At 39.5% G+C, this 27,728-nt stretch overlaps 1 protein-coding gene across 2 annotated transcripts in view; it reads right to left on the bottom strand.

The window, feature by feature from the left end:
• LOC136877457 (alpha-tocopherol transfer protein-like) overlaps nt 1–27,728 on the bottom strand; it is a 307,632-nt gene that overhangs the window by 87,158 nt on the left and 192,746 nt on the right. For both annotated transcript variants that reach the window (XM_067151512.2, XM_068228651.1), the window contains exons 4-5: nt 19,258–19,411; nt 6,940–7,133 (exon numbers count right to left, since the gene is read on the bottom strand). In XM_067151512.2, the coding sequence (XP_067007613.1) occupies nt 6,940–7,133; nt 19,258–19,411 (348 nt within the window). The remainder of the gene's footprint in view (nt 1–6,939; nt 7,134–19,257; nt 19,412–27,728) is intronic.

Here is a 27,728-nt window from a genome sequence, read left to right as displayed (position 1 = left end):
AGGTCATCAAGCTCACTTGATTTCTCTACAAGATTTGTTTATTAGCGATTGTAGAACATTTTTACAATCCTGCCCTTCAGCTCGTGCATTTCTTTCTGAATTGTCTGTTGATGCAGAAATCGTAGGAATGTTTTGGGAAGGAGCCGTTTCTTTTTTCAATAAGCGCTTAGGGGGAAGGCCTAACAGTTCAGATTGTAAATCTCTTTCAAAATGAGAGGGCAGAAAATGTTCGGAGCATATACATGCGATTTTATTAAAGACGTATTTTCTTTTACAAAAATATACCTATTGTTTGTGCAGAGTTGGGTCTTTTGAGAATCTATAAAAGGACAACTTACATCAGATAAGTGAGGAGACCTAGGAGATAGGTACGCAAAGCTTCGGTCCCTCAGATCACCACTGCTAACCAGGGAGAGAGAGCAAACATGCGTTCCTTATCACACATACTTCCTCACCTCATATTTCTGACTTAATTATATAGATAACAGAGTGCTGGTATTTCGCTCCCGTCTACTTCTACATCCTTGTAGGAAGACACTGCAATGTATGGTGTTATAGGAGTAATATAATTTTCTTTTTATACGTAGATCTGGCAAAATGAAATGTAATCTTTTAGATTCAGTATTTTCTTGTTTGGAATCGAACCCGTGATCATGGGTCGGACACTGACCTACTGAGAAAGCTAATAAACCAGTGAAAGACGTGTAGGGCCGCTTGTAACGCTGTTCATTTGATAATAATAATAATAATAATAATAATAATAATAATAATAATAATAATAATAATAATAATAATACTGCGGTGCATAGCCTCTGGAAAGGCTTGGTGGTGGCCTAATAAAGTAAACTCGTGTCCTCATCCTGAGGTGGTGCAGCTCTTTTTAGGCACACCCCCATTGGAGGTGAGCTGCACGTACCATTCCAACCACATACCAGCCCTCCTGCCATTCTTAAATTTCTGGCAGTACCGGGAATCGAACCCGGGCCCCCGAGGACGGCAGCTAATAACACTAACCGTTACGCTACGGAGGCAGACGGTGGCCTAATGAAGATGTCATAAACACCCAGTTCTGAAGCAAGGGGAATTAGAGTAGGCCTACAAGGAGGTTGGTTCCGAGAACTGAACCGGGGCCATCGGAAAAAAGGCAAACTTTCTACCCATTTAGCCATAAAGAAGGACTTTAATTTGTTAAACCCGCAGCTACCATCTCCACAAATCAGGTGTTGAGTATTGGCAGTGGCAGAGGCCAGGTCAGTAAGTTTTCAAACAGCTTCAGCAGCACATCAAACTAATCAAACTACTCCGGTGGCTCAAAACACTTAAGGCTTGACGTTCAATAAACCAAATATCGAAAAGCAATAACCTAAGTCCAGTGGTAGCCCACTTCTTGATCGCAGCGTACGCCATGGAAAGGATATTCGTAAAAGAGGGGATAAAAGCCTACGCCTCGAATGCCCTAATATTGCCGAGCTGGAAGAAACAAAATGTGGTGGCCTACTTATAGTCTTTAAAACTAGTCAATAAGAACATTACATTGACTGACTATAGTTGTTAATTCAGGTGTGTTTTCTCTCTTCTGATGCCATTCACCTCCGATAGATGTCATTACATTTGCAATTATAACGACGGGTACACAGCATGTTCGGGAGCTCTGGATATCTTAGTCTGGCGGAATTGGAGAAGCAAAACTTGGAAAGCAGGGCATACTTTCTTTTGAAATCACTGTTCATTCTAGAAAAAATGTTCCTGAAACTTACCTAACAGAACATTGATGATAACCATCGTTAAGACTTATGTATTTCAGTTTTTCCATCCATTCATCAATTCATAATTCATGAAACTCTCTCCACAGTTGGTGGCTATCCGCGACTGTGAGAGTAGAATTTGAATCTAGTCCATTCATTCATTACTCAGTCATTCTTTCATTCATTTAAGCATTCGGTATTTCATTCTTAATGGAATGTTCAATTCATAATACCAATATTATTGGTCCGGCAACCAGGAATGAGTTAGCTGGCAAATGTATAATGTCCAATAACGGACCAACAATATTCGTATTATAAATTTACTCGTTCGGGAAAAATATTCCAGGTTCCGTATGAGAATCTACATCTATATCAAGTTCAATTCAGTTCAGTCCGTCAAGTCCTGCACTCTCATTCATCAATGAATGCTCTCTCCCCAGTTAGTGGCTATCCGTGACCAGGTAAGGAGTATGTCATTCATTCATCCACGACCACAATTCAACCATGAAATCATCAATTTACTAATTCATGCAGTCATCTACTCCATTATGTATGTTATAATGGTAGGATAACTCCATAAGATTTGTAACACCGAAGTCAGCACGGAATAAACTAAAGAAGAAGAAGATGCAAGTTGCCCTAGACTGCAAAACATTGTTAACGTCTAGGATAAAATAAATTATATTTAGTACAGTAATAGTCAAATAATTGTAAGAGGAGAATGTAATGCATGTCCAGTTTCAGACGATCTGGAACTAGGGGATGGGAGTATTCTATTTCAGCTTGTCATGTCACCAATTCGAAAGGAGTTAACCGCGCAGCGGTATACCGATGAAATTCTTCAACCATTTGCACAACCCTTTACCGAAGAATGTGGTGCCGAATTCATTTTCGTCGACGATAATGCTCATCCTCATCAGTTAGGAACTCCAGGAGGGAGGCGGGTATCAATCACATGAACTGGCCAGCTAATTCACCGGACATGAACTGAATTGAGCATGCATAGGACAGGTTGAAAATGGCTGTTATTTATCTACAACCTCCACAGACACTCCCAAACCTCATTAGAGATGTCCAGATGAAATGGAACTTTCTTACTCAAGATGGCGTCAAGTTACTGATCGTAAGCATGCCACAGCGTGTCAGAGACCTGAACTATGCCAGAGGATGCCGATCACGGTACTAAGGAACAGTGAAGAAGGGACAACCTTAATTAAAAGAGAAAACACAAATAATTGTAACCTTTTCACTATTACAGTTCATTTGTTTTAGATAGTGGAAGAAAAACATTTGAGTTTCTAAAAGTTTACATCTCCAGATTGTATTACAATAAACGGCAATCTGCAACTTTATTACTACATTGCCTCTTTGATATTCCGAACTACTTTATTTTTTCTTTTGCTTATTTTACTCATTTGCCGTGTATGTATTTGTATCATCGTGTAAGGCCTCGGCTACCAAATTGTGGGCCTTGTGGGTTGGTGTCATCTAGACCAGTAGTTCTCAACCTGTGAGGGACCGCGGCCTAGTAAATAATTTTTCTGGATTTGTGTCGTCTAGTCCAGTGGTTCTGAATCTGTGAGTGACTGCAGCAGGTAAATTATTTTTCTGGATTGGTGTCATCTAGACCAGTGGTGTTCAACCTGTGAGTGACTGCAGCAGGTAAATTATTTTTTTGGATTGGTGTCATCTAGACCAGTGGTGTTCAACCTGTGAGTGACTGCAGCAGGTAAATTATTTTTCTGGATTGGTGTCATCTAGACCAGTGGTGTTCAACCTGTGAGTGACTGCAGCAGGTAAATTATTTTTCTGGATTGGTGTCATCTAGACCAGTGGTGTTCAACCTGTGAGTGACTGCAGCAGGTAAATTATTTTTCTGGATTGGTGTCATCTAGACCAGTGGTGTTCAACCTGGGAGTGACTGAAGCAGGTAAATTATTTTTCTGGATTGGTGTCATCTAGACCAGTGGTGTTCAACCTGTGAGTGACTGCAGCAGGTAAATTATTTATATGGATTTGTGTCATCTAGACCAGTAATGCTCAAACTTTGGAAAGTAGTTCGGTAAATTATTCTGGACTGGCACCTTCTAGGTCAGCGGTTCTCAACTTTTAAGGGACCGTAGTTTGGTAAATTCTTTTTCTGGATTAGTATCATCTAGCCCGACGGTGCTGCAACTTTCAGGACCGGGGCCCAGTAAATTATTCTTTTGGGTTAGTGGCATCTACACTAGCAGTGCTCAACCTGTGAGGGACCGCAGCCAGGTAAATTCTTTTTTTATAAGACGCGGTCCCAGCAAATTTACTCATAAAGATGTTTCCAATTTGTTACGTCTCAAACGTCTTCAGTAAGACATTTCTTAATACCAAAATTAAATAAAGTCCGTTGTCTTTTTGTCATATTAACATTTTCATCTGTACACCAATTACTCTCAAACAATCACGATTGTTGGGTTTTGAAATAAACACTTGCACATGGTAATGTGCATTTGTGAAAAGACAGTGTTCACTATGACTATTCAGTATCGAGAACTGAATACACGATTATCTTAATCTCCAAAAACTTTTTTTGTACCTTCCAGCTAATTGTTCACTAACATCTGTAACGCCGATGTTCTCCCCTTCTTTTTTTTCGAGAACTGAAGATTCGCCATCCATTGTTGCAGTCGGTCTGGGGCCATTATTTATGATCGATCATAAAAACTAGTATTCCCTTCCTCGAATATTGAAAGATTTCTACGTCAAAAATGCTTTCATTTAAAAATAGTCCACTTCCGTGGCGTCAAGGTTAGCGCTATTAGCTGCCATTTTCGGAGGCCCGGGTTCGATTCCCGGTACTGCAAAAAATGTAAGAATGGCAGGAGGGCTGGTATGTGGTAAAGTAAACTCATATCCTCGCCCCTCAGGTGGTGCAGCTATTTTTAGGCACACCCCCAATGGGGGTGAACTGCATGTACCATTCTAACCACATACCAGCCTTCTTGCCTTTATTAAGTTTCTTACAGTAACGGGAAACGAACCCGGGCTCTCGAGGACGGCAGCTAATAGTGCTAACTGTTGCGCTACGGAGGCGGATGGTATGTGGTTAAAATAGTACATTAAGATCATCTCCATCTGGCGTGTCTCTTAAAAAAAGCCGCATCACCCCGGAACGAGGATACGAGTTTACTTCGTCCGTCATCATGGCTGTATAGCACTGTGCTCTTGGGATCAAGGGATCCCAGGTTCAATTTATGGCTGGGACGATGATTTTTAACCTTTACTGGTTAATTCGTTTGGCTGGGGGAATGGTTGATTGCGCCGTACTGAACATTAGAATTACATCTTAGGTAGGCTCCCAGCTTCACAGACGCACAGGTCACCCATAGGGTGTCTGCTGGAATAATAATAATAATAATAATAATAATAATAATAATAATAATAATAATAATAATAATAATAATAATAATAATAATAATAATAATAATAATAGACTGGTTTGATGCAGCATCCATGACACCCTATCCTGTGCTAACCTTTTAATTTCTACGTAACTATTGCATCCTAGATCTGTTCTAATCTGCTTGTCATATTCGTACCTTGGTCTACCCTTACCATGCTTACCCCCTACACTTCCTTCAAAAACCAACTGAACAAGTCCAGGGTGTCTTAAGATGTGTCCTATCATTCTATCTCTTCTTCTCGTCAAATTTAGCCAAATCGATCTCCTCTCACCAATTCGATTCAGTATCTCTTCATTCGTGATTCGATCTATCCATCTCACCTTCAGCATTCTTCTGTAACACCATATTTCAAAAGCTTCTATTCTCTTTCTTTCTGAGCTAGTTATCGTCCATGTTTCACTTCCATTCAATGCCACGCTCCACACGAAAGTCTTCAAAAACATCTTTCTAATTCCTATATCAATGTTTGAAGTGAGCAAATTTCTTTTCTTAAGAAAGCTCTTCCTTGCTTGTGCTAGTCTGCATTTTATGTCCTCCTTACTTCTGCCATCGTTAGTTATTTTACTACCCAAGTAACAATATTCATCTACTTCCTTTAAGACTTCATTTCCTAATCTGATATTTCCTGCATCACTTACCTTCGTTCGACTGCACTCCATGACATTTGTTTTGGACTTTATTTTCATCTTGTACTCCTTACCCAAGACTTCGTCCATACCATTCAGCAGCTTCTCGAGATCTTCTGCAGTCTCAGATAAAATAACAATATCATCGGCAAATCTAAAGGTTTTGATTTCCTCTCCTTGGATTGTGATTCCCGTTCCAAATTCCTCTTTGATTTCCTTTACTGCCTGTATTATTATTATTATTATTATTATTATTATTATTATTATTATTATTATTATTATTATTATTATTATTATTATAAAAATCGATGTTTTTCACTGACATTTGTTACACAGATGTTTAGTTAGATTTTATAATGTAGAGTTTAGAGACAACCTCAGTCTGTGCTTTTCGTCACAACCATGAACATTATTCTTTTAAAAATATGTATTCTGAAGAATGCTTGGAAAATTAAACTGACACGTTTCAGGAATACATCTCACGGCTTAGTATAACTAATGCCGGGGCCAAGCCGTTGAGAAGCACTGATCTAGGTGTTTGTTCTGCTTTCTAGCATAGAGAGCAGAATTCCACTGGACGTCCCCTATGGCTAAGTTCATTTAATTTTGTCGGATGACAATGAGTCAGTAACATGCCAAGAACGGCAAGTGTTCTACATTTATGCACTCTTCAATACCGGCCAGCAGTGCCGGGATCGTAACCCGTTTAAGAAGCGAGAGCCTAAACGGATATTTCACACTGCCTATTCTGAGAACTACTCCTTTCTGAAGATTCTGTTGATTTCTCTGAATGTGAGTAACAACCATTACATTGCAATGTGAATCTATTAAGCAGTTCTTAGTATGGAAAGATACAACCTTGAATCAAAAGGTGGTATCCGTTATTAACATGTTCGACATTGTGATGGCCGTGAAATTCTCCCAAGTACCAGTCTTCAACCTTGAAAATAGCCACACGAATACGGCAATGATTTCCTGCTTACGATACACTAGTCTACGCGGTAAAAACAGCTGAATACATTATGCCTGAGGGAGTGTGAATAACCCAGGTAACAACAACTCTTACCGTTAGTCGTTTTACTAGCCTATGTAAGAGAGAATTATACAACTGAGAAGAGAATTCCTTACTTGGACCCAGTGAAGTAACATCTTAGCGAAGGAAGCGCTTAAATGTAGAGCATGCTCCATTGAGAGACCGTCGAAATCCCAGAGGATCACAGCACCCGAGATCTGTGTTCGTGGCTCCAACATGGCTCCCTTCAATAACAGCATCACACCTCGCATAATTTCATCCGTTGTACATAAACTGGGCTTCCATTTCCCTGCAAAACAGAACACATTAAATTAAAGAAAATGTTTATAACTGGCACTCAAATTCTTTATAGGGGCTGTCTGATCAAAGTTGTAAAGGCATGCTCGCTTCACCCGGAAGGACGTGGGTTCGATTCCCCGTCAGGAAGTCGAAACTTAAGAACCGAGATTTCCACTTCCGGAGGTGCACAAAGCCCTAAGGTTAACTCAGCCAAAACCAAAAATCAGTACTAGGTTAATTCCTGGGAGCCAAGGCGGCCGGGATCGTAGAGCTAACCACTCCACCCCACCAAGTACTGAGGTTACAGATAGTGGAAGCCTTTACTTTACACTCCTCCAAAGGAATTCATGCCCTGTAAATATCTGTATAAACAGATCTAGAATGAACCACTTGAAAATAATGTAGGATCTTATCGTGAATATGACCACTGTGGTTAAAGAATTGCTTCCTGCTTACAGCTTCTATTCTAAGATAGTTCAGACTACCGTTCGTTCCTGGAATTACTTATGATTTTTATAAATATATATTTTATCCCATTATTAATTTAATATATTAATAACTAATGAGAAACACTGAACCGCCAGGTCTATTACAGGCAACTGTTGGGCTTAATGAACGGTTTCTAAACAGAAAATATCTAAATTTACATTACAATGAATTATATGAGAGAGTAACATTTCTTTCAGAAAGAACCTAACGAGATATGCAGAATAATGAACTCCACAAAGTCCTATTCAATAATAATAATAATAATAATAATAATAATAATAATAATAATAATAATAATAATAATAATAATAATAATAATAATAATAATAATGGCATTACGAGAATAACTTGCACATAAAAGCACATTAAACATATAAAACGTTGCATTTTGAGTAGGAAAGTGATATTTCTATGACGCTTAATGAAGAAAAATAAATGCATCACCCAGTAATTCAATATGAGCTCATTGAATCAGGTAGTATAATTGCAACCGGAAAGTTCACGTCCTAATAAAAATGAAAATACTCCATAGCATGTTTTAAAACACTGCAGTATTCACAGAGCCTTCGTCGATGAATGCAGAGTGGGTCTCGGCCCACAAGTGGCCACGGATGGTGCGTGGTCCAACATCTCTGCACTCCGACCGGCCAACCGAGCAGAGGAGGGCTGGCCACGGCTCTACCGTGGCTCTAAGCCTCTGTATTCGGGAGACGGGACAGGGTTGGACCTCACGGATGGTCCCCACTGTCGACTGTCCTGAGAACGGTTTTCCGTGGTTTTCCACTCTCCTGCATTAAGGCGAATGCCGGGGCAATTCTTAGTATAGGCCACGGCCGCCAACCCCCTCACCTTCTCAGAACATCTCCTTCACCGTAACAAATCTCCCGGCCTGAGAGACGGCGTCCCACGAACCTACTACGCTGGCGTAGCAGGGGGAGAGGTGATTCTCCCACATGGCGCGTCCCAGGTGGCGGATAATGGGGGTCCTAATCGGCTTGCTGGCGGACTTTAGGGAAATAAAATACCTCTCGCGGACCAAACGCACAACCCTCTGTGAGTGGGGAAAGCAGACAAAGAACACACCCACGGTATCCCCTGCCTGTCGTAAGAGGCGACTAAAAGGGGCGACTAAGGGATGATTGTATTAGAATCATGAAATTACGTGTGATTAGTACCACCACGCGGGGAACACCATGGGTCGCTTTTACTTGCGCGTAGATACCACTATGTTAGGTACAAAATAGGTTTGTGATTAGTAACAACAGAGTGCGTTGCCGGCTTTTACAATACCTGTGATTAGTACAACTTTAGGAGCGACACATGGTTCTGGCTTGCCTATGATTAGTACCCACTACATGAGGAACACCATGGGATAGTGCGCGTCCCTGTGGTTAGTGCACGTATGTGATGGACATCATAGGTTTGCGTTGCCTGTAAATGGCGCCACAATGTGCGAAACACCATAGGTCTGTATTACATGTGCGAATTTCCTTTACCTGTGAGTAGTACCATAATGTGTGGAATACCGTGAGTCTACGCTACTTTCGATTAGTACCGCAAGATGACAGATACCATGGTTCTACTTTCCTAGCGATAAGTACCATTATGAGGGGCCGATGACTTGGATTTTGGACTCCTTTAGCATACAAGCATCATCGATTCAGTAGTATGCTATAAAAGCAGTCCCTTGGTCAGTATTACTCTTGTTTAATGTCAGTTGGATCCAATGATTGTTTTAAATTCATATGTATCCATTCATTCTTCGTCCTCACGTTTTGAATTCTGGTCAGTGGAGGATTTTGGACTTTTAATTTGTCATTACATTTTGTCTCATTTCGTACCATTATGGACCGATGACCTAGATGTTGGGCCCCTTAAAACAAGCATCATCATCATCATCATCATCATCATCATCATCATCATCATCATCAGAGACGGCGTCACCGTCTAAGAGGCCCACCTCCTCCTTCAGGGGAGGAATGCAAATATTTTAGTAGTAGTACGCAGCCTGTCTTCCCACGCAAATACGATGAATACCCTGAAAAAGGTGATGGCATTGATTGCGGCTAGTTTTAGTAGAAATCTAAAGCATGTGCTTTCAAAATGTTTACTACATACCGCAGACTTCGAGGAAGGTTGCCACAGGCAACCCCGACATGATGTAATTTTGACCGATTTTTCTCGTAGTTCTACATTTGCTCGTGGAAAGAAATGCCACTAGATTTTTGAAGTTTACTTTGGCAGAATGGTACACAGCAATAAACCATTGTTTACCATGCGCAATAAACACCCTGAAATAGAATGTTTAAAATAAATACTCTCTCAGCTCTCGTATATCTATCAATATGCCCAAAACATTTTCATAATGTAAATCCACAGCTTGTTTAGTCATTTGACCGGGTCAGGAATGGAACGAATGAAGCCCCATCTGGCGGCGAGGATGGGAACTGTGCCGGCTGCCGAAGCCTGTCGCACTCCTCTGGGGCAATGATTAATAACTGACAGATGAAATGAAATGATATTGGAGAGTGCTGCTGGAATGAATGATGGCAGGGAAAACCGGAGTACCCGGAGTAAAACCTGTCCTGCCTCCACTTTGGCCAGCACAAATATCACATGGAGTGACGGGGATTTGAACCACGAAGTCCAGCGGTGAGAGCCTGGCGCGCTGCCACCTGTGCCACGAAGGCTTCTATTTTCTTAATCTTACATTTATATATAAACCATACAGCCTACTCACCACAAGCTGAATACGCAAATCCACGCCTCTTATCATTATTTTTAAGGCTTATCTCACCTAAAAACTCACTAACTTACCTTTTGCTTCACAGTTTCCATATACGTCTGTGTTGTTACATAGCGGAGGACTAAAACGAAGTCTAGCGGCGACTCTGAAACTAGAACGTATTTCACGCTGTGTAAACTGCCATGCGGAGGCCTTACTACTAATCATGTAGCCAACGGTGGTACATATTCCACCTTTGTATTCGAACTATAGTCCAGTCTATCAGTGGCTCAGAGCAAGGTATTGATTAGATTGGATATTTCCAGGCTGCAATTCCACCTTCACTAGCACTATCTCTTAGAGAATTATCGGCGTTCTCTAGTGCGGATGTTGTTAATGAAAATAATAATTCAAACAAAACCTCCTAGATATATAAGGCCTCACAACCGTTCTGGGAATATACTGTGACGTCAGCATTGCGAGGCAAGCTTGAACCTTTTCAGTAATAACACAGCAATGAGTTTGGCCATGTAACGCTGAAATTAGAAGAATTTTAATTCGTTTAATGGTGCTAATTGCTAATACTGTTGTACGCAATGGTACTGATGTGTTGCGTACTCAACTGTAAGGAGAATTCTGAAAGTGATAACGAAGTGCATGCATTAGGTTTACGAAAGACGAGGTTATGCGGCAGATATGTTTACTATGTTTACGTGCAATTCCAAGACAACACTACAGATTTGCTAATAACTCAATGGTGAGTAACTTATTATTACATTCTCACATAATCATAATGAGCATAGGCATATGGCGTATTTAACTACACGCAACAGCTGGTGATATGTAGGCATATTTACTCTTCAATGATATAAGGTTATGTTAGCTCACAATCATGGGATACATTATTTCAACGGTATTATTATTGTTATTATTATTATACGCATTAAAACATACCACCTACAAGAGCTGCTGGTGTAGACCGATTCACTCTGTAAATGCACGAATTTCGCTCACGGTGATACATTATTTTACAGGTATGCCACATATATTTCAAAGTCGGTGATACAGTATTTTATGGAAAGTAACTGGTACTGATCCTCAGGAAAAACTTTTAACTACTCGTTTTCCAAGACCTACCCCCTATGGGTGGGGGCGGTAGAATAACACCCACGGTATTCCCTGCCTGTCGTAAGAGGTGACTAAAAGGGGCCTCAGGGGCTCTGAACTTTGGAGCGTGGGTTGGCGACCACGGGGCCCTCAGCTGAGTCCTGGCATTGCTTCCACTTACTTGTGCCAGGCTTTTCACTTTCATCTATCCTATCCGACTTCCTTGGTCAACTCTTGTTCTTTTCAGACCCCGACGGTATTACGTATGGAGGCCTAGGGAGTCTTTCATTTTCCTGCCCTTCGTGGCCCTTGTCTTCCTTTGGCCGATACCTTCATTTTTCGAAGTGTCGGACCCCTTCTATTTTATTCTCTCTGATTAGTGTTATATAGAGGATGGTTGCCTAGTTGTACTTCATCTTAAAACAATAATCACCACAATCACCATCTTCCAAGACCATGACTGCCAGAGACTGCAGTGGTTTATATATTTCCCAACTGCCCATCATATTTATAGTCACATTCTGGCAGGTGAAGAGAAGAACCAGGCAAAGATGTAGAATAGAAAGAGGACCAATAAACAGAGCGATTGAAGATAGTATATGTCTCATACACAGAATTTCAATCCACAATCTTACACAGCTGAAAAGTACAATAAACATGTTGTTACCTTATGGTTGTTATAATGTGATCAAGGGAACATAAGTAATTTTTCTGTACATCGATACTTCAAGGCAACCATACTGCATAGCATATGTAATCATCTTATAGGACATGGCTTTTATTCTAAACGGGTTTTATTAAAGTATAAAATATTTATAATGTGTATGTGGACAAAATTACTAATACAAATGCGGTATATACTTTAGTTACAAAACATCATAGCTGCATCACAAGGAATGAGTGTAACAATGTGTAGAAAGATTCAAGAAATAAGTTAATTCTAGTCCTAGTTGGTGAATTGAACACCGAGGGTGATGTCCCCACACTTAATTTAATAGTCACAGTTAAAACATTTCTTAGTTCATAAAGGAGTATGTGTATGATTTTCTTGTTATTTGTTCAACCTTCTGTCTGATATCTCCTATGTTTAAAAATTTATGGCCAACCCCGTGGTGAAGTGATAGAAACTTACATACTTTCTGGAATACATAAAACATAAAGTTTATGGTTTCGAAAAGAATGACATATTGGTAACATCGATGATAGGTGAAATTCTCATTAAACCATGCATGAACTTCAAGGGAGGAAACATTGTAGGCTCATGTGCAAATACTGCCAGTGATGCTACATCAGCTTAGATGTTAGACCTATGCTAATATTATACGTGCTAGTTTTCTTTTAAGATTATGTAATGCCTATTTAAAATGAAATATATTTTTAACATCCTGTTGTGCTGTAGCAATTCGGCCTAAGTAAGTTAACACTGCAAAATGCTGTCGTGTTTTACAACTGTTTGCTGTTTATCTTTAATGGCAGAGTCACTAAAATACGGTAATAACGACAGTATAATTCAATATCCTTTAAATTTGAAACGCTATTTGTTAGTAAATAAATTATTCCATTGGCAAAAAATATTAAAATCATGTCTGTGTTTAACCATGTTCCGCGTTTCTCTGCATTGCCATCGCCTCTATAGCGTGACGTCACCACGTTGTTGTTAGGCCTTATTATCTAGGAGGTGTTGATTCAAAGAAAAACGATATATTTATGGAAAAACCGATATATTGTGTGATAAATTGAATCAAAATTTCGGTATCGATATATCGATAAATCGAAAGGAAAATATCGGTATTTCCTAAAAACCGATATATCGTTGCCATCCCTTCACACTACCACTGTCTTCGTGATGTACAGGCCGTACTGTACGAAGAGCGCCAAGCCCGTCAGCTGATCGATTAGGGCGGCCCTAAATGAATGTTATGAATTGTGTTTATGTATGTAATACATATTCATTGGGAGCATTCTTTGGATAATTGTAACTGTTGAAAGACAGACCTTTATTTTTAAGTATACTACATGCTTGTTCTCTGAACTTATCAAATGAGGATTTACATAAAGAGTTATTATTGAGATAATAACTCATAGTTTAGGTTACGTATGTTACTTTCATGTGGTGAGTGTTGTAAATTGTAGGGACGTAATGCATCTAGTGGAATTTATTAATTGAATTGTTACCGTATAGCACTTTTTCGTCGAAATATGTGTAGCAATTTGAAATAAACTGCCACAATGCCAAAACGGTTATGCGCATCACAACGAATATCCAACTACACAAGTAACTATACACCAGTATTCTCATTTCCTTCGAATGAGGACAGGAAACTTTTATGGAAGACGAAAACCCTAATCGAAAACATAACTTTATTACGAAGAATACAAGAATATGTTTCTCATTTTCCCGAGCTGATGATGAGTTCTGCTTTCGACTTTCTTATTGTTATGTAGATTTATAGCAGTGCGTTTTATTGTTGATACTGAACAATCCTAAAAGTAACAGATGATCGGTAACAAAGTGAACCCAGATATGTGTTCTTTCTTGGATTGGGTAATAATGAGAACGTGCGAAGTAAAAGAAAAAATCAGTCTAAATTGTAAAACTACAGGGTGTCCACCCGTATGGAAAACCTGGGAAACAGGGAAATGTCAGGGAATTCGATAAATAACGGGAAAACCTGGAAATGTCAGGGAATTCAGGAAAAATTCTGGAAATTCATTCTTCTGCCAGATAAAATTGACATACTGTATTTATCCAGGTAATATGAACACATTTTTCAGTTCTTATAACATTACTCTAGGGCATGTCTTTTATGCCAGGAATAAATCGTAATGAAAAGTTAATAAGGTGTGATCTCGAATGTGAAGTAACCAATAATATCAATAGCTATATGATAGATTGATCGAATTTTCAATGTTTTGATCTGCTTACTATTGAATATTCTGTGTTGTTGAGGAATGGCGAGCTTGATGAATTTGGCCTATATTGCGTTCTCAGTTTTTCTAATCGCTTAAATGCATGGCTTCCACAACAATATATGCATATAGACAAAATTCCACAACCCAACGGATGACTGTGTTTGTTTACTGTGTAATGACTTGTGCAATAGTTACTGCCTCGTAAAATGTAAAAACAGACACAAAACACTGACTGAATGCAGAAAAGTGTGAAATTCTCTTAAGCTTAATACTCATTCGAGTGCTCATAATTATTATTATTATTATTATTATTATTATTATTATTATTATTATTATTATTATTAAATGAGCTGACGTAGGTAAGCCTTGTGTAAATGTGTAGTGCATCGTAACACCATTTGGGCTGCGCCACGTTGAGTTTCCAACCTATCTTTCGTGTGAGGGGTTCGGAAGTTTTGAGGCACGACTAGTAGCTTGTAATATCATGTGTAATTTTGTGAATACAGAACAAGATTTAAAATAGTGACATCGCATTGTAAGATGAAGGTTACCGGGCGAGTTGGCCGTGCGGTTAGGAGCGCACAGCTGTGAGCTCGCATTCAGGAGATAGTGGGTTCGAATCCCACTGTCGGCAGCCCTGAAGATGGTTTTCTGTGGTTTCTCATTTTCACTCCAGGCAAATGCTGGGGCTGTACCTTAATTAAGACCACAGCCGCTTCCTTCCCATTCCTAGGACTTTCCTGTCTCATCGTCGCCATAAGACCTATCTGTGTCGGTGCGACGTAAGGATGCAGGTTATTTGTTGGTTAAGAGGTTTTGAGTTTGTGAAGTATGTTTGGATGTATTCGGTCTTGATCCAGCCAATCCCAAGCTGCCATTCATATCGATTAATATCGGTTGAGTGCAATTTCGAAACCTGGCTGACAATTGTATTGTCTACATCACCATGTGGTTAAACTACCTCACTCTGTGTGTGGTATAGGTTTAATAGTGTTCAGTGTAGATGGAATTGTATTTACATCCATGTGTTGGTTAGTATATAGTTAGTCTGTGTATCATACCTCAGTATAGTTCATGAAAGACAAGTGGCAAGAATGTGACTCGGCAAAAATTGGCACCGTGGTCTCAATCAGCCATGTAACATCCTTCCTATGCCAGTCATTAGTCGCAAATAATTTATTTCTTTTATTCGTATTAATAATGTACCTATTCTTGTTTGTGTCGGATATTGTTAGGAAGTGCATGCACTATCTTAGAAGGATTTGCGAATTTGTTTTCACTTGTGATTCGCGTGTGATTTTTGTAGTACGGTATTACATTTTACGAGGGCTTTGTGCCGCAGTTATATTGCATCAGCTGTTATTGAAGCAGTAGAGTGCTGGCAGCTTAGATAAGGCAATGCTCACAGGTTTTACGAACTGTCAATTTAGAAGAAAGCTGTGCGGAATTACGACTATTTAAAATATTTTTACAATGTCCTTATCTTCTTTTTTCAGCTAACAATATCTTCATCAAAGCCAAGGAAAACTTTGTTTAATGAAAGGTGGCTGCTTGATGGTACTTTCAGAACATGGTTGAAACCCATGCCTCAAGACAAATTTTCAGCATATTGCATAATATTGTAATCTGCATAATATGTAAAACATCATTTACTGTTAGCAACATGGGGAAGCAGGCATTAAAAAAGTCACATGGGAGGAAAGATGCATGCCAGTAGTGTCAAGTTCAGCCAGTTCTCGTCATCCCTTTCAAGTTATTTTAAAAAGGAACATTCGAATAGTGAAGTAACAAGAGACTTAAACTCAGTAGATAATACCTGGCCGCGCACAAGTTGCCCTCTGCCTGCCACAGCTACCACAACGAACTTTATCACATATGACTCCACTTCCAGAGACGAGATGTCTACAGAATTATCTTTCAAGAGAGCAAGTAACCAAAGCTGAGATTATATGGTGCATGCATACTCTCATGCAACACCATTCTTTACGTGCCAGTGAAGCTAGTGTACGTTTGTTTCCAGACTCTGAAACAACTTCGAAAGTTCAACTGCACAGAACAAAAGTTGCGTATAGAATCATTCATGGTTTAGTTCTCTATTTCCATAAACAAGTTCTTGAGTAAGTACACACATTTCACCGTTGGGTTTGACGAGTCACTGAATAAAGTTTCTCAGATGGACCAAATGGATCTTGTAGTTCATTGTTTCAATCCTGATACTAATGAAGTATGCACTTCTTATTTTGATTCCATGTTTCTTGGTCACTCTACCTCCTCAGATTTGTTAATGGTTTTTTTGCAAGCACAGTAAGGATTCTATCTAAAAAAAAAACTTACAAATTTCAATGGATGGTCCAAATGGTCCAACTAAATTAAACTTCCAAGTTTTGAAATTTAATATGCACATTAATTGCTTTTTTAAAATGTATTTTAATATTACTGATACTTCCTTTATAATTTTGTGTTTTGTCATTTTGTGTCAGGGAAAAAACTAGTTTTTATGTCTGGAAAACAGGGAAATGTCAGGGAATTTTAAAATCTGGATTTTGTGGACACCCTGAACTAAATGCAGTTTACAAAACTCAACTTTCTATTAAATGATTTTGACACTATTATACATACACTTTAAACTATTCACAGTAAACTTATGCTAGTAGACAATATTCACGTATTACAAGCAATGCAATTTAGTTTCGTCGAGGATAGTGCCAGAGTGCAATTGGACTAGACAAAAGAGTGACTGAATTGGTGGATATATTTCTAGAAAATAGAACTCGGAGAATTACAGTACGCGAAGCTTTATCTGTCCCTGTAAAAATTGAGAGGGGAATTCCTCAAGGCAGTATTATTGGACCTTTATATTTTCTTTTTTTTAATCAATGATATGTGTAAAGAAGTGGAATCAGAGATAAGGCCGTTTGCAGGTGATGTTATTCTATACAGAGTAAATAAATAAGTTACAAGATTGTGAGCAACTACAAAATGACCTCGATAATGGTGTGAGATGGACATTACGCAATGGTATGATGATAAACGGGGTTAAAAGTCAGGTTGTGAGTTTCACAAATAGGAAAAGTCCTCTCAGTTTTAATTACTGCGTTGATGGGGGGAAAGTTCCTTTTGGGGATCATCGTAACTACCTAGGTGTTAGTATAAGGAAAGATCTTCGTTGCAGTAATCACGTAAATATGATTGTAAATAAAGGGTACAGATCTCTGCACATGGTTATGAGGATATTAAGGGGCTGTAGTAAGGATGTAAAGGAGACGGCATATAAGTCTCTGGTAAGACCCCAACTAGTGTATGGGTCCAGCGTGTGGGACCTTCACCAGGATTACTTGATTCAAGAACTGGAAAAAATCCAAAGAAAAGCAGCTCAATTTGTTCTGAGTGATGTCCGACAAAAGAGTAGCGTTACAAAAATGTTGTAAAGTTTGGGCTGGGAACACTTCGGAGAAAGGAGACGAGCTGCTCGACTAAGTTCCGAGCTGTCAGTGGAGAGATGGCGTGGAATGAGATCAGTAGACGAATAAGTTTGAGTGGCGTCTTTAAAAGTAGGAAAGATCACAATATGAAGATAAAGTTGGAATTCAAGAGGACAAATTGGGTCAAATATTCATTATTTTATAGGAAGAGGAGTTAGGAATAACTTACCAAGGGAGTTGTTCAATAAATTTCCAATGTCACTGAAATAATTTAAGAGAAGGCTAGGAAAACAACAGATAGGAAGTCTGCCACCAGGTCGACTGCCCTAAATGCAGATCAGTAGTGATTGATTGAAGTTCCAAGCAAAGAAGCCCACGATAGCTCCACTGTATTTATGACTGTCTAGGGATATCGTGGCAAAGACTTATTACCATTTTTATTGTTGAACGTTCGTTATCTGCATATTTTTATGAATGCACGATAATTATGATTTATTGGGTACATGGAAGAGTAAATATTCGTTATGATTTGACCGCTTTGATCAAATTTTAAATATACTCCTCCTAAAATTACACAGATCTAACTTCCGAGACATCAGACAATTACATATGTTAATGATCTCACTTTTTATATTAACACAGCGTTTGAGATTATTTCTTAACTACAAGGCACAGTCGTATCCTGTACATGTGCTCGCATTACGCGGGTCGGAAGGAGCAAAGAGTTCGCCTCCTTGCGTGATGTCATCGGGGCTACAGTACGGCCTGTACATCACGAAGGAAGTGACACTACTATTTCCAGTATTACGACAAATAAAATTAGCAAGTATCAAGTACTACTCATTGGAACAAAATTTATGCACTTTTCGACAATCAGTAAGTCCACCTAGTACGTTAGTCCAAGTACAAACACCTCTATAAACTTGAGTCTACTTAAACAGATATAAATATTATGTAATGTAGCGTGAATAGATATTAAATTAGTTAGTTGGTTATTTAATGCTTTAGTTGGTCTGTAAGGTAGCATATTTGATGGTGTACAACAAATACAATATAATTTAATTTGGTATATATTCTGAAAAATGAAAATGAATGAAAATCCACAGCCTGTTTCTAGTCATTTCACCGGGTCAGGAATGGAATGAATGAAGCCCCCATCTAGCGGCGAGGATAGGAATTGTGTCGGCTGCCGAAGCCTGTCGCACTCCTCTGGGGCAATGATTAATGAATCACATTAGATACATGCTGCAGATGTACCTCAAATAAGGCCACGACAGATACCTTCCCAATCAGTTGTAAAAATAAAATTATACTTAAAAATTTGTATTAGAATGACAACTAGAAAATTATTGTTCTACAGATTGAAACATATAGACTGTATCTCTGGAATGTAATCTCTTCCTAAGTTCCACCCTAACTAAAATACTGAATACAAAGACTGGGCTACAACAGTAACCATTGACTCAATAAATTCTTACGTCCACATTCCAGAAGGAGCATGCGACGACCATATTGATCTCTGGTAGGTAGGATGGTTAGGATTCCTTGGAGGAAGATGTTCTTGTTTTTGGAAGGCACCAGACCAGCGCACAGCTTCGGATGTTCTCTCTCGAACTGGAAGAAATTCCGCACCTGAAAAATACAACGCATTAATAATAATAATAATAATAATAATAATAATAATAATAATAATAATAATAATAATAATAATAATAATAATAATAATAATAATAATAATAATAATTGTACCGGAAGGTACACCCGCCCCGTTAATTTAAATAAGGCGCCTGAGAAAAGTCGCAACAACTAATACAAGAAGTTTGGACATTTTCCTACATATGTCTCTACTATAAATTTGTGTTATATCCTCTGATGTGAAGAATGACTACTAAAATTATTAAGTAATTTTGTATTCCTAGGCTTTCTAAACTGAACTGATTATTCTTTGTCTTTGGTGTATTAAAGCAGTCGGCCGTGGTTAAAGGTTACAACACTTCCATCTCTTCCCGCCAACTTAAGATGTTCCCAATAGGAAATGTTGTATATTTATTTTTCAGCCAATCGATGGTGTCTTGTATTTATGTAATTACCCAATCAAAATTGACGGTGTGTCGGGCCTTAGCCCAGAGTTTTCTGGAACCTTCCTCTCGGGTATAAAAGCCGACACATTTTCGGACCAGATTGTCTTATTCATCGCTCCAGTCTAGTGTGTCCCTGTGTGTGTGTAAAGGAATGCGGAGGTGCCTCGTCCATCTTCGAGTAGTCCATCAGCTCAAGGTAATGGCAGTCTTGGTTTAACCAAGTGATAGTCCTTGAAAGCAAGTTCAAGGGGAAGGTTTCCAATCTTTAACAATGCAGTCATGGTTTAAGTAAGTGATAGTCCTTGAAAGCTAGCTCAAGGGGAAGGTTTCCAATCTTTAACAATGCAGTCATCGTTTAACTAAGTGATAGTCTTTGAAAGCTAGCTCGAGGGGGAGGTTTCCAATCTTTAACAATGCAGTCATGGTTTAAATAAGTGATAGTCCTTGAAAGCTAGCTCAAGGGGAAGGTTTCCAATCTTTAACAATGTAACTTTAATTTTCTAAAATGTGAATTCCAAATTCTAATGTAAATTTCAAACAAGCCAAAGGAACTTAACCGCAATCAGGGAGTAGGGAGTGAGCGACCCTGTCGTGTTCTCTATCAACTTAATTTCGAGCTGACTATGATTTTGTAACCTTTTCCAGTTTGTAATCTTTGTAACTTAAATATTTTCTCTATTTAGTCACCTCAGTAGTATAGACTTAGCCTCTGTAACTTCGGGCCATAAGCCAAAATAGGTTTTTAAACTTTTCATTTCAATTTTCAAGGAGTGCAAGTGTCCGCCTTCTCATCATTTTTGATTTTTGGGCCAGTAACTTTAACCTGTTGTTTTTTCTTTCACAAAGGACCTGATAGAATGGGTATCCGATACCCCTGTGAAATTCTATTTCATTCTCTTTATGTAAAGATGGTAGACTGTTGAGCACATTGCTTGAATGTTGGTTGTGCCTTTGATAAGCCTGGAAATTTCTGGAAATAGGTTCCTAGCATACATTTTATAGAGCAAAGACGCTCTGTTGAATGGTGCCTTTGGAAGGCTGTAATGTTATAAGGTTTGGAGAGTAGTCTCCTAGATAAATTTGAAGAGCAAAGAGGTTTTTTTTTGTTTGCTAGTTGCTTTACGTCGCACCGACACAGACAGGTCTTATGGCGACGATGGGACAGGAAAGAGCTAGGAGTGGGAAGGAAGCGGCCGTGGCCTTGATTAAGGTACAGCCCCAGCATTTGCCTGGTGTGAAAATGGGAAACCACGGAAAAACCATTTTCAGGGCTGCCGACAGTGGGGTTCGAACCTACTATCTCCCGAATACTGGATACTGACCGCACTTAAGCGACTGCAGCTATCGAGCTCGGTAAAGATGCTTTTACTATGGTGTAAAAGAAATTGGGAGATCCGTCCCCTTGATTACTGAGTGAATGGAGTAGTAGTGCTCAAGTTACTCTTGTAAATTGGGGGCTTTAAGCTTAGATTGTTAATTGATAATTTGTTGATTTTTCCTACATTGTACCTTAACTAACGAGCTAGTTCTGTAACTGTTTCTGCTTAGCGAATTATTTATTCGAATTTTACATAGGAAAAGAAGCCAAAAATAGCAGGAAAAAAGACATATAGCTCTAATTTCAAAGTTTTAAATTAATCTTCTGATTGTCTTATATCGACCCATCCATGCCCGCACCTTCTTTAACCTCTGTCCACCACGAAATCCCGGTATCAATAATAATAATAATAATAATAATAATAATAATAATAATAATAATAATAATAATAATAATAATAATAATAATAATAATAATAATAATAATAATAATAATGTACGCCTCTGTGGTGTAGTGGTTAGCATGATTAGCTGCCACCCCCCGGAGGTCCGGGTTCGATTCCCGGCTCTGCCACGAAATTTGAAAAGTGGTACGAGGGCTGGAACGGGGCCCACTCAGCCATCCTGGAAGTGGTTTTCCGTTGTTTTCCACTTCTCCTCCAGGCAAATGCCGGGATGGTACCTCACTTAAGGTCACGGCCGTTTCCTTCCCTCTTCCTTGTCTATCCCTTCCAATCTTCCCATCCCTCCACAAGGCCCCTGTTCAGCATAGCAGGTGAGGTTGCCTGGGCGAGGTACTGGTCATTCTCCCCAGTTGTATCCCCGACCCAAAGTCTGAAACTCCAGGACACTGCCCTTGAGGCGGTAGAGGTGGGATCCCTCGCCGAGTCCGAGGGAAAATCCAACCCTGGAGGGTAAACAGATTAAGATAGATAATAATGATAATAATGATAATAATAATAAATAATAATAATAATAAATAGTAATAATAAGTTTATGTCCCACCAACTACTTTAATAATGTTATTGGCTTTACGTCCCACTAACTCCTTTTACGGTTTTCGGAGACTCCGAAGTGCCGGCATTTTGTCCCACAGCAGTTCTTTTACATGCTGCCGATAGATCTACCGACACGAGGATGCCATATTTAAGCACATTCGAATACCACCGGACTGAGCCGGGATCGAATCCGCCAACTTCAGCTCAGCAGACTGGCGCTTTACCGTGTGAGCTACACAACACACCATACCGGTATATTTAAAAGTAGTAGTAGTGCCGGCCCGGTGGTGTACGGGTAACGTGACTGCCTCTTACCCGGAGGCCCCGGGTTCGATTCCCGGCCAGGTCAGGGAATTTAACCTGGACCTGAGGGATGGTTCGAGGTCCACTCAGCCTACGTGATTGGAATTGGGAACATGCATCATTTTCAAAAATATTTTTTTTTGAAAAGTACACCAATGAAATAGTACGTAAACGTATTACATTGTGGTATGTTGCCTTGTTTTCTACCATTAAAAAAATATTTAATAGTGCCTTTCCGCAAGGCGAGTGAAACGGCCTCTGACGTAAGCGGCGCGCTGTGACGTCACGATCCAGTACCGCATGGAGCTCTATCAGCCGTTGTGCATCAGCCGTTGCTAAAAGCCGATTGTTTATTATTCACGATCGCGAATAACTTCGAAATGACAGAAGAAAGGTTCGAAACAGCACAGTCAGACAATCTACCATGTGTAGATGTCATCATTCTTGAAAAATGTGACTTTTGTGGCCGCAGAAATTCGAGGATTACAAGCAAGTTTGTAAGTGGCGTCTTTTATATACGTGCAATGTACTGTAACCCATAGTATTAGGATAACAACGAACCTGGATAGATATCACATCACTTTCAACATTTCCTTCTAGACTGATTCCCCTATTAAAGAAGAACATTACATTTTCGGGCTTTCAGCATTAGTAAAGTAAGAAATCGGATTTCAGCACTAACATAAACATATAGGTAGCATTATAGTACTAGCCCGCTTCTGTGGTGTAGTGGTTAATGTGTGCCACTCCCGGAGGCCCGGTTTCGATTCCCGGCTCTGCCATGAAAGTTGAAAACAAATAGTACGAGGACTGGAACGGGGTCTACTCAGCCTCGGGAGGTCAACTGAGTAGAAGGGTTTCGAATCCCACCTCAGCCATCCTCGAAGTGGTTTTTCGTATTTTCCTACTTCTCCTCCAGGCACCTAAGGCCACGGCCGTTTCCTTCCCTCTTCCTTGTCTATCCCTTCCGATCCTCCCATCCTCCAACAAGGCCCCTGTTGAGCATAACAGGTGAAGCCGCCTGGGCGAGGTAATGGCCCTCCTCACCAGTTTCATCCCATACTCAAAGTCTCACGTTCCAGGACACTGCCCTTGAAGTGGTAGAGGTGAAATCCCTCGCTGAGTCCGAGAGAAAACCAACCCTGAAGGATACACTGATAAAGAAAGAAAGAAAGAAAGAAAGAAAGAAAGAAAGAAAGAAATATCATAGTACTATAGGGCTATAATCTATCATTCCCAAAAATATATATATATATTTATGGTTGGGACAACTGGCCTACCCACTTCCAGGGCCCATGAAAGAGAATTAAATATCTTTGTGGAGGGAAAAAGTTAAACATGATAAAGATAAATATGACTTCATCTAGTTTTCACAAGTCGGGCTGAGTGGTTCAGACGGTTGAGGTGCTGGCCTTCTGACCCCAACTTGGCAGGTTCGATCCTGGTTCAGTCCGGTGGTAGTTGAAGGTGCTCAAATACGTCAGCCTCGTGTCGGTAGATTTACTGGCACGTAAAAGAACTCCTGCAGGACTAAATTCCTACACATCGGCGTCTCCGAAAATCGTAGAAGTAGTTAGCGGGGCGTGAAGCCAATAACATTAATTACATTTGGCTTTTAACAAGCTGAGCATATCAGGAAAGAAAAGTGTCCCGGTGACATTTTAGTCGCTCAATACAGGAATGTCTTTGGGTGCTGTGACTTTTACTTTTTTTTTTTTTTGCTGTTTGCTTTACATCACACCGTCACATATAGGTCTTATGGCAACGATGGGACAGGAAAGGCTTAGGAATGGGAACAAAGCGGCCGTGGCCTTAGGTACAGCCTCAGCACTTGCCTGGTGTGAAAATGGGAAACCACGGAAAACCATCTTCAGGGCTGCCGGCAGTGGGGTTCAAAACCCACTACCCACTATCTCCCGGATGCGAGCTCACAGCTGCGCGCTCCTAACCGCACGGCCAACTCGCGCGGTATTTTTACCCTTCGGTTTATTGACTTGGCTTGTATAACCTAAAACTTAGGCTAAGTTGGATAATATTTTAAACACCTACATCACTATTTTCACCTGTGTGCAATTATGTTATTTATTTCATTAATATTATGATAATTATTATAATTGAGCATTGTTAACTTATAAGACCCCAACAGACAAGCATTGGTTTTGTGTAGAGTTATACATTTGTTAAATTCACGTTGTTTCCTTTCATGATGTACACGCCTATTCTTTGTTACTTTATAGAGTATTTAGATATAGCCTAAATTTCTTTACCAATTAAGCTCTTCAATAAAGACATACATAACTGTCCCATGCCGAGATATATTGGTAGAATTAGAGCTGTCAAAATGGTTCATAACCCCTTTGATTTATTATCTTGACATGGATCACCCAAAACATAGGTTAGGTTTGGAGAATACTTTAATAATCAGCATTATTTAATGCACTGTTTTTTACTTTCATATTCCAAGATGTAATTGAAGCATTTAAATAAAGCATCATACATTAAAATTTAAAGTTTTACCACTAGAACAGCTGACATGGAAAAGTGATTTGAAAATTCACACAAATTCATCTTACGTTCAAATCTTCAAAAAAAATAAACTGTAGACTTTTCCGATATATCACCAGCATTTCTCCGGCTCGCCAAAATCCATTTCTCCATAGTTTTAGCGTCTTTGGAACATTTATAAACAATTTGTTTGGTATGGTATGCGATGTGCTATTGCACATCGGAACTCTACACCATTTATAAGTTTTCTGCCTCACTGTCTGCGCAGGATTCATTTTAAGTCTAAAATATACCACTCAGATTATTATCCAATGTATAGACCTCGAATTTAACCATACTAGACACTAACGTAAACTAGACATACGCGAAGTGTATCCTGCTTCTCACAGCACACTATGTGTTACTTCGTCTGCTAATTCAGTCAACCTGTACGATGACGTCAGACCAATGAGATCGCGTGCTTGCGTGACGTGACATCTTCGTAGATTTTTATTACGTTTGGAGTTATTATTTGTACATTCTGATCACATTTTTGAATTCTGCATGAAATTTTGAATCAGATTAGCATATTTTAAATTAAAACCCCGGATCATGCATGTTCCCTATTGAGGAGCTATCTGACGGTGAGATAGCGGCCCCGGTGTAGGAAGCCAAGAATAACGGCCGAGAGGATTCGTCGTGCTGACCACACGACACCTTGTGATCTGCAGGCCTTCGGGCTGAGCAGCGGTCGCTTGATAGGCTAAGGCCCTTCAAGGGCTGTAGCGCCATGGGGCTTGTTTTGTTTGTTTAGTAGTAGTAAAAAAAGTGGGAAATCATAGAAAACCATCTTCAGGGCTGCCGACGGTGGGATTCGCACCCACCATCTCCCGAATGCAACCTCACAGCTACGCGACCCGAACCGTGCGGCCAGCGTCCTCCGTTCTAGCGAAGTTTCGAATTAATTCTGTAATTGAACTACTACATAATCTAACTATTCGGATGTATACTGCAGCCATGTGGGGTAACTGAACAATATCTAAGAGACAAGCCAGAACTAGAAACACAAAGGTTGCCGTGTTCTATCATAATATATATATGTCTGTCCAGCTCCAGAAACTTGCACATGACTGATTCGAAAATTTTACGACATCCACATTATATCCGATCACTGCGTCATCCGACTTCCATTTCTTCTGATCACAGTGGAATACTTCGAATGGAAAGAGCAAGAGATTTCAATATCGTAAAATACTTGGATAATTTATTTGCCTCCTAGACAGCAAAGTTACCGTTGTCATCATCATCATCATCATCATCACTGCAAGGTGGTTACGGCTACACAGATTGATTTAGAACGAGTGCTGGAAGTATTATCATGAAATGAAAAGTCGTACGGCTTTTAGTGCCGGGATATCCCAGGACGGATTCGAGCATGTCTTTCTATTTGACCCCCGTAGGCGACCTGCGCGTCGTGATGAGGATGACATGGTGATGAAGACAACACATACACCCAGCACCCGTGCCGTAGTAATTAACCAAGTAAGGTCAAAATCCCCGACCCGGCCGGGAATCGAACCCGGGACCCTCTGAACCGAAAGCCAGTACGCTGACCGTTCAGCCAACGAGTCGGACACTATTAGCATGTTGAGCAGATAGAAACATCGAACCCCTTGTGTAATTCAATGCACGTTGTTATGCTCTTGTTATGAATTAATGAATTCTCTTCTCTCTCAGTCACGAATGACCAACTGGGGACAACGTATTCATTTATTCTAATCAGTGTAATCATTATTAATAGATGTGTTGTTGTTTGAGTCATCAGTCCATATACTGGTTTGATGCAGCCCTACATGCCACCCTATCCTGTGCTAAAGTTTTCATTTCTATTTAACTACTACATCCTACATCTGCTCGAATCTGCTTGCCATATTCATACCTTGGTCTACCCCTAGCATTCTTACCGTCTACACTTCCCTCAAAATTCAACTGAACAAGTCCTGAGCGTCTTAAGATGTGTTCTGTCATTCTATCTCCTCTCAACAATTCAATTCTGTATATTTTCATTCATGATTCGATCTGTCAACCTCACCTTCAGCATTCTTCTGTAACACCTCATTTCAAAAGCTTCTATTTTCTTTCTTTCTTTCTTTCTTTCTTTCTTTCTTTCTTTCTTTCTTTCTTAGCTATTTATCGTCCATGTTTAACTTCCATACAATGCCATGCTCCAGACGAAAGTCTTCAAAAACATATTCCTAATTTCTATATCAATGTTCGAAATGAGCAAATTTATTTTCTAAACAGATGTTCGTTTTTTATAATACACAATATTAAAGATGATCCAACTAAGAAAAAGTTACAAAATTATTTAGGTATACGGCATATTCCATGAATACTTGGACGTATCTTGAATTAATGATTATATCCTGTGAACTTAGCATTTGAGATACTTCCTAGACTAAGTCATGGAGTGTAGGATACCTCCACATGCATATGGTTACTACTAGCTACATGCATCTCCTCTGTTTTCATCCCCTTTACATATCTTTTCTCATATTGCTTTTATATCATTACATAGTTTTTCTGATCTCCCTGGTGTCTTCCATTCCTTGTTAATAGCTTAACAAGAGTGTAAAGTTCAAGCTCATTTTCGATTTTTCCTATCCCCTTTCCATCTACATTTTTCTCTCTGGAGTTTGTTTCACCATAGTCTTTTAGTAGTATGCCACTTCCATATCTTTTTTCCATAAAATTAATCTATTTTCT

Source organism: Anabrus simplex, chromosome 7 (assembly GCF_040414725.1).
Source record: "Anabrus simplex isolate iqAnaSimp1 chromosome 7, ASM4041472v1, whole genome shotgun sequence".
Classification (NCBI taxonomy): domain Eukaryota; kingdom Metazoa; phylum Arthropoda; class Insecta; order Orthoptera; family Tettigoniidae; genus Anabrus; species Anabrus simplex.
The sequence above is the reverse complement of the archived record's forward strand: the minus strand, read 5'-3'. Positions and strand labels throughout refer to the sequence as shown.